Raw genomic sequence first — 8,903 nt, forward strand, 5'->3', positions numbered from 1 at the left:
AGCTAGCAAGCCACCGCTATTTTCCCACTGACGTACAAATACCGTTCTGCTTTTATGCATGTTGTCATTTAGGAATATATTTTATTGTTTATTAATAAACAGCACACAGTGGTCCCGCTGTTCATCCGTCACTGCTTTGCTTTTTCGCTGATTTTTTATTGCACAGTACAGCATTGCATTCTGCAGCCTGATTGACAAATCTCCTGCGCTTGCCAAATTTATCACGTTTGGTTTTGATAACCATCGCGTCCAATAGAAAAAACAGCACAAAAACACCCATAACTATGAGCCTCATTCGGAAATAGACACCTGCACCGTGAGGGAAAAAGGCGCACGAAAGTGGCGGGCAGATGAAGACAAACCGTGGCATAATAATACTTTTACGTTTTGCAATCTACAAAGGTTTGCACTTTGAGAATCAATTGTGAGAACTGTGACCAGGGGCTAGTTATTCTGAGAACCCCTGCAATAAATGAGGGACCACTGTCTACTCTACGATTATTATATCCAACCTGTTAACATTTAATACTGTATTGATAGAACCAACTGATTCTGCAGCAGAGCATCCCCAGTCCCTGAGCTCCTGCTGCTGCACCCACAGATATGTACAGCAAGCACTGATACCTTTTTAGTCGGTGGGATTCCCTTGTGATCACCTTTACTAAATATCTACAACCAATCTGATTATATCCTGTTATTGTTTTTTTGTTTTTTTTTCAATGTTGAAATTAAAATCTAGTAGCAGCCTTCTCATTTCTTTGTGTTTTGTGCTGTTTTACAGGCCCACAGAGGAGGACGGCTCCGAGGCAGATGAGGGACGGGTCCCAGGACGGTCCATCGGCGCTGGAGCTGGCCATCCTGGAGTCCCTGAAGAGGCCACACCAGTCTCCAATGGAGCATTTCCTCCTCAGCCTTGTTCCTGCTCTGGAGAGCAGCTGGTCCTTTTTATTCCTGTCTCTCTGTAAATTCTTATATTTTATATATTTATGTTTAATGTTTTTCTGTTTGAGACTTTTAATATTATTTCAAATAAATGTTTATAATGACTAATGTCTCAGTTCTACTACACAGCAAATGTTGGCACACAACTTGACACATGTAGAATTTATTTCATATTATACTAATGACAAAATATACTGATACAGTGGGATGCAGAAGTTTGGGCAACCTTGTTAATAGACATTATTTTCCTGTATAAATCGTTGGTTGTTACAATAAAAAATGTCAGTTAAATATCATACAGGAGACACACACAGTGATATTTGAGAAGTGAAAAGAAGTTTACTGGATTTACAGAAAGTGTGCAATAATTGTTTAAACAAAATCAAGCAGGTGCATCAATTTGGGCACCACAAAAAAGAAATGAAATAAATATTTAGTGTATATCAATGTGTGTGTCTCCTATATGATATATGGGGTGCCTTTGTCTGGATGTGCTTCCCATCCAGAGCTGCACAGCACAGAGGAAAGTTCCAGCGCTCCTGGAATCCCTCTGTGATGGACCGCCAGTCTCCAGGTGAAGGCACAGCCATGAAGTCGTCCACTAGACAGTCCCAGATGGACGTCGCTGCCTGGGGGGTGATCTGGCTCACCGTGGACACACCGACTCTGAAACTGAACGCGATGGTCCTGAAGGAGTCCCCGGTGACAAGGAACCTGGACAAAATTGTTCAAAATCAGTATTATGTGTACTGCAGTTACAAAATACATTATTCAAATTCCAAAATACTTTTGTGATGTCAGATTTAAATCACAAAACTTAAATCTTACATAAAACATTTTGTAATTATAAGGATAATTACAAAATGTATATTAGATAATATCTAAAACAGTTGTGTTTTGTTTTAACTTTAACATATCATAATTTGATTGGTAGCAACTTTCACAACTACAGTGAGCCAATCACTCACAATTCCTAAACATGTCAATCAGGTAGGAATGAAGTGAGACATTAATAGAAATAAAGAGTTGTATGTTGACATGTAGCCCTTTCCTTGCTTAAATCATTAATATTTTTGAAAAATTAATCTGTGATAAGACAGCTTATCAAGATAGAACCATGTAACTAGAGATGAACCAAACTGTTCACAGTTTTATCTAACTCTGTTTTAATAAAGGCTGTGACCCCTGCTATAGAGTCTGACAGCTGCAGGGATTATATACAAATATTCAACTATCCCAGAATTAAACCAGGTCTAAATAAAAAGGAGTGAGTATCACTACAAAGGTTAACTCAGTGGTCCTAATGCTACAGTTTGATATCAGCAAACACCGAGCGCATACATTGATGTGACACCACAGCCATGCTATCATGCAAACACTGATAACAGCATAAATCGAATTAAATCGGGACTTGATGAGACCTTCTGAGTATCACTAGAAATATTATAAAGAGTCGTCTCTGTACCACAGTTTGCTTTCAGTAAACACCGACAGCATTCACTGTTAGCATAGCACATCCATGTTAGCAGTGTATAACTGGATGGATTAGCATATTAGCACAGATATCAATAAAGGACTACCGTATTAAATAGTTTTACTAACCTCAGGCAGACGGACAGGCGCTCTGCAGGTGGGATTGAGCGTCTGTAGTTGGTGTCTAGGCGGGCGATGCTGGGACCGACGAGGGAAAGCAGGTCCTCAAACTGGCCGACGGTGATAGCGCTGGAATCGGCCGTCATCCAGGCGCAGCTCCTGGAGCAAGTGGTGAAACTCACCAAACTGCTCATGCCTCTGGAGGACCTGATGGACCCAGGTACGGCGAGGACGTCTTTTACGCTGCTGCTCTGCTCTCCACAGTACATAGAGAAGGGAGACTCTCTCTTCAAGCGCTAGCTCGATAGCTGCCATCTTGCAAAGATACCGGTCTGGCACAACTCCCTCCCACATTCCTCCCACATTTCCGGTTCACGCGCGTCAAAATATCATATTTTGACGCGCGATGGATTTTTCTTGGACACGCGTTGAGACGCGAATGTACACGCGTCAAATTAGGGGCGTTTGGGGCGTTTTATTCGCGTCCATCGCGTTCGGTGTGAACACACCGTAAGAACTCTGAGCTGAGGTTCCCCTTTTTCTAATTCTGAATGTTCTTACAAAAAGAGGAAGCTATCAGTTGTTTATCACACAAAAGTACATGTCAAAAGTCACGCAGACGTTTGCTTAGTGATTAAATAAAAGAATACATTTCATGAAGCTGATCACATTATATAAAAACAATATTCTTTTGACAATTGTGCTTCAGAAATTTTAAATGTCTGGGGGGGGGGGGGGGCGGTTAAGTTGTATGATAACCCTCTAAGACTTAAGTCATAATGAGTGACTACCCCAACTTTAACTCTAGCCAAGCAGAGTAAAACATTTTTTGTATTTAACCACGAGTGAACCACGTAATAATGTGTGGTTGGTCACATGTTCGTTCGTGATCTTGACAGCATGCACACTGTGGTTTGTAGTTTAAAGTACATTGAAAAGACCAATGATAGACATGCACAGGCCTGCTGCATATTTGCACAAATTTCTTTCCAAACCATTGGGTTCGTGTGTGTCAGCTTAGCACTGTTTATGGTTTTGCTGCTGAAGGATTTCTATACTGTACATGCAGAGTGAATAATTCTGTCTTAGTTGGCTACATGCTGTGCCCACTGGGTCATGAAAGTGACTTTGTGTCTCTGTAATTGGCAGAGTGATCCACCGCATGGTGATCAGGCAGTCTGCTGCCATTACAGATGTCTGTAACCAGAAAAAATCCAAAAGGCATCAGCAGAGAATGATGTCTGCTAGTTAAGGACTTATTGTTGCATACTTTGTCATGGAATTTGTATCACTGAACACATTCCATAACACTCTTTTTCCACCGTCTACTGACACCGATACAAACTGCACTCTTTAACCTGGTCTGGTTCCTTTTTTACCTGGCACCTCCTGTACAGGCTTGCAACTCAGCTGCGGTTCCTTTTTGCAGTTGTGTGCAGCAGGGGCGATTCTAGGATCAGAGCTTTGGGGGTGCTGAGCACCCAGAGAGTTGCCCTGCAGCAGTCCCTGCATCCTTAAATGTCTCCAGTTGTCCCGAGTTCCCTCTGACTGTCACTTTGGTGCATTTAAACCCCTGTTCCTCCCTGTCCTCATCGTCTGTTGTCTTCATCTCCATTATCAGTCATCATAATTTTACCACCTCTGTGCAAGTCTGCAAATTTCTTTATTAAATCATAAGATTCTTAAATTCATCAAGTCTCTCTGTGCCTGGGTCCTCGTCACAAAACATGACAATACTGTTTTGTACATTTTAACACAATTTAATCCCCACATTTGTGAAAGAAAAGCAAAAAACTTTTTTGAAAAGTCTGTAACAAAACCATCAAATCTGATCAAGGTTATTTAAATGCTGCTAAAGAAGAATGGATTGGAATTTTAAAAAATACATATCCTAACCTTAATTACTGCGGGAGAATAATGAATGATGCTCATAGTGAGTAAAAAGTAAACTGAGTGCATCTTTTGGAAAGAGATTCACTTTTAAAGTGTATGTATAATACAATACAGATACATAAAAAATACACTCCAAAAATAGAAGAGTCCTTGAAATGTACAAAATATTATTAAAAAATTTAAAAAATGGAGACACCCTGGCTTATGGTACAATGTATACAATGTATGAAAAGACCTTTACTGCAGATACTACTGTGGCTCTGCAGATCTTTTCTTTTCTTTTATCCTATGTCGCCTCACCTTGAGGTTGACAAATCTATCACATTTTGGTGGTCAAGTCTCTCAAGCATCTCTTTCTCAACTGACATCACAACCAGGTGCTGGAGTCTGCTTTGAGCCATGGTCCTTCTCAGCCAGGTATGGAGCTGACTCAAGACACTAAAAGACCTCTCACAGCTCCAGCTGCTAACTGGGTTTGTTAGGGCAACCTGAATAACAGTTTTCAGTTCGGGGAAGATCTGATTATCCTGAAGATTGTACAATGTTAACATATCTGGGATGGCACCAGCCTCACTCTTGAGCTTCAAAAAGTCTCTGGCAACCGTGACTTCCTCTGACTGAAGCTCAATATGGTAATGCAGTGCCAGGGCTGACAACCCAGTTTGTTTTGCAGATCCTGTATAGTAGATTTAACATAGGGAGAACACAACTTCCAGATTGTACGAGTAAAATTAGTTGTGTTTTTTTTCTTTGCCAGTTTAACAGTTTCTATTTTGCCTGTTAATACTCCCTGTCTGTTTTCTTACCTGGTTCTTCCTGACCTTCTACTTTGTACTCAGGTTCCCCTCTTTCCTCTCTCTTTCTTTGGACTGACAGTCATACACAAATAGATTGTATTCAGTTAGATTAAAAAAATACTATTAACCCTCCTGCCATCCTTTAAAAAACTCACACCCATCACCCTAGGGACCATTCTCAGCCACGCCATAAAAAGACCATATATCCATATTTTATTCCACTTTAAATTAGCCAACCTTGTAAAACTACTTCTCCCTGAAATATTCATGTAAAGTTTTAATTATATTTTCGTTGTTTTAACCCTTCAAATCCCAGTGTTATTACATGAGCGCCCTGTGTTATAAGCCCCAAAAACGAAACTAAATATTTCCACAAAAAACCAGTTGAAGTAATATGTGATTGTCATTATAAGTAGGCCTTTAGATGGACCAAACATTGGCACCAACATACATTTTGACCTGCCATTATTTTTTTTGCATTTTTTTTGCAATTTAAAAATTTAAACTTCAAGGCCCTGAGTCTTCATTGACATCCAAGAAAAGAAGAAAAAATAAAATCATATGATGATAATTTGGGGTTGAAAAATAGCGTTTATAATGGAAGTCAATGGGCAGAAAATGGTCCCCAGGGTGATGGGTGTGGGGATTTCTGCTGCTCAGCCATTTTAGGCTGAGCAGCCACATAGCAGTGGCACAAAAAGGTCCCAAGAAGGCAGGAAGGTTAAGATCACTAATAAAAAAAAAAAGTCCTCTCTCAGTTTACTTTCAACCAAAATGCAAATAACCAAACCACATGTACATCTAATAAAGGATATAAATATTGAAACACTGATCCAACATTATCCTTTATTGATGGATCATTTGATTTTACACTTTTACCTGAATGTTGCTCCTTTTTTTGAAAAAACTTCCTCATATCCATTATGAACCTGGCTGTCTCTCTGTACACACACACACACACACACACACACACACACACACACACACACACACACAAAACAGGAGTTATAAGGTTAATTGGCATCCAGCCAGTTAGCTAGTTAGTACCTTGGGTTCAATATGGGCACATACACATAGGACAAAATAACCAGTTTCTCTCATTACATTTCAAACAGGATGGTGGTAACAACAGCAGGCTACGGACAATGTTAAGTTTTAGATTTTAAATAGGCTGTATACATTTCAATGGGAGCAACATTTCTTCTCTCCCTCTCTTTCATTCTTTCTCCCTGTCCTCTCCCCCACTCATGTCTGTTCAGTCTTTAAAAATCAAAAATAAAATAAATACATAATTATAATAAAGGTCAATCAAATGGACCAATATGGCAAGGCCATGATGATCCACTTGGTAAAGTAAATCCACTTGGCATCTTTCTTGGCCTTCAGACAACAATTCTGATGGCTAAAGATCCAAACGGGACAGGCAAAAATAAATAAATAAATGGGAGCAACAGGACGGTCAAATGTCGCTGATGTTACTACAGAGCAGAACAAATTGTAGGGTAGCAAACATAGTCGGGAAACACGTTTTCAACACAGCAGGTTACCTGGTGTAATGTTTTTCATCTAAAAAGAAACATGGCCTGACTCCTAACTATATAAAGAGTAACTGAAGGTTAAATGCAGCTAATATGTCCTGTTTTAAACCAGGCACTTCCACCTCCGCTCCGCTGCGTCTCAGCCACCTTCGCTCTGGCAGCAATGGCGCTAGAGCCAGAGCAGGGGAGAGGTGAGCTGGAACAAACCACTTTGGTAGAGGGGGGGGGGGGGGGGGGGGGGGTTATTTATAGTTTTGTTGTTAAAATGTTCCATCTCAATTACGTACTGTATGCTTTTTATATTTTTAGTAGTGTGTCCCACAAACAGCAAATATTGTCAAAAAAAAGTAAGTAATCTTTGGGGGTGCTTTGATTCATTTTGGGCTAAAATCGCCCCTGGTGTGCAGATAAAATCCATTTTAATCCCCAAGTGATGCAGTGGTTGTTTCTTTATCTCTGACTAGGCTGATTTCATCAGAGACCAATAGCAGTTTCTTTCTGTCTCTGAATGTCTGAGAATATATTTGCTTCAAATTATTACACTTCTCTTATAGTGTCTGGCTTTTTTAAACCAATATCTCCATAATATCTCTGTAATTGTCAGGGCTCTGTGTGCGGGCAGGCGGAGAGGAGGATCCAAACGCAGGACTCAGACACTAACTTGAAACTCAAAAACCTCAGCTTTATTGCTGGTACGAAAACAAAACATGAAGTGAACATGGAATATGGAGAACCGACACACACACAGGCATAATCTGATGGTACAACATGACACCGAGCATGGGAAAACACAGGGCTTAAATACACAGGGTAGTAATGAGGGAATGGGCAACAGAAGGGAGACACAGCTGGGGGAGATCAGGGCTAACGAGACGGGGGAGCTAAGCTGCACACACTAACATAAGACAAAGACTTTCACAATAAAACAGGAAACAAGAATTACTAAACCAGATGCAGACACGACACTGAGAGACAGACTAGACACTGAACAGAAACTGTAATACACATGAGAACCCAAAACCTAAGAACTGATCCCTCACCAAGAATAACAGAAACAGATCTATAAGGATAATAATAAACAAAGCACCAGAACATCAGAAAACAATCCATAATGCAAAAATAAACCAAAACATAATAAACTCAAAATACTGGGTCCAACGGACCCAGAACCATGACAGTAATGTCTGCCACACAAAAGGTCAGAAGAGGAGATTTTGAGCTCTTCACGGATGGCATAAACTGGTAAGCATACACAAAAAACGTCATGTGAATAGGCCAGAAAAACACTCATTAAATGCCCAGTGTTTGGAAGGATTCCCCAACTGTTAGGGTCAAATGTATATAGTGACTTTGTGTAACCAAAATCGGGCTGCTATGTAGAAACCACAAAAAACATAAAAAACGTATTAATAAAAAAGCGATGTGTGGCATTTGATTACTTGTGTAAAGTCTATAGGTGTGTGTTGTATACAGAGAAAATGAAATTAGTTCCCACTGTTCAATACAAAATAACACTCAAACTAATAAGAGGCCCGTGACTGTCCTCACTTGATATCTCAGGTTTAAATGCCCCGTAACCAGGGTAACAACATCATATTTGATGACAAGAAAAATATGATGATCTTTAGAGATTTTAAGACTTTATATCAACTTCTCAAGTTGATGAGCTGTTGGGACAATCAATACTCCAACAACTGGCTCATGATCTTTCTGCAGGTTTTGTCCATCATCGTTCCCTCCTGCACTAATGGTGTATCATCACATCATTTTGAAATGTCTAAACCTTTGGGAGATTTAGGTCAGGATATTTACCACAGTTGTCCAGTTTCAGCAGGAAATTGTGCACTTCAGATGTATTCCTGTGTCAGTGGCATTGACATTTCTGTCAGGTGAATGGAAAACATATGCAGTGTATCTATGACATTTACTCTTTTTTTAATGATTACATGCAGATAACCATGTTACAATCAAACTAATATCAGTCACTCCAAAGAAATTCTAAATAGTCAAGAACTTCCATATGGTTTTCTAGGTAGTGTGACATGCCCCTATGGATCTTAAACCCTAAGAAACTAATTTTTCTTCCAGGAATTTTCAGCATTGTTTTGATAGAGAGGGTTGAGACAAGTTTTTAAACTTT

At 39.8% G+C, this 8,903-nt stretch overlaps 1 protein-coding gene across 1 annotated transcript; it reads right to left on the reverse strand.

Moving 5' to 3' along the window:
- Positions 1–1,089: 1,089 nt before the first annotated feature.
- Positions 1,090–3,052, reverse strand: LOC309717350 (uncharacterized protein). The gene is made up of 2 exons (XM_082551869.1): positions 2,545–3,052; positions 1,090–1,656 (listed from the first exon to the last, which is right to left on the reverse strand). Exons 1-2 carry the CDS (start codon positions 2,802–2,804, stop codon positions 1,386–1,388), a joined length of 531 nt encoding a protein of 176 aa, XP_082407995.1. The 5' UTR covers positions 2,805–3,052; the 3' UTR covers positions 1,090–1,385.
- Positions 3,053–8,903: the final 5,851 nt, after the last annotated feature.

The sequence above is a fragment of the Aulonocara stuartgranti genome (assembly GCF_965226115.1).
Source record: "Aulonocara stuartgranti genome assembly, chromosome: 2".
In the NCBI taxonomy this organism is placed as follows: domain Eukaryota; kingdom Metazoa; phylum Chordata; class Actinopteri; order Cichliformes; family Cichlidae; genus Aulonocara; species Aulonocara stuartgranti.

What these genes read in the sequence shown, in the direction of transcription:
- LOC309717350 (XM_082551869.1), bottom strand. Translation starts at nt 2,804, where the DNA reads ATGTACTGTGGAGAGCAGAGCAGCAGCGTAAAAGACGTCCTCGCCGTA. An exon ending in CGCCTGTCCGTCTGCCTGAG is followed by an intron (nt 1,657 to 2,544) that starts GTTAGTAAAACT and finishes AATTTTGTCCAG; the next exon opens with GTTCCTTGTCACCGGGGACT.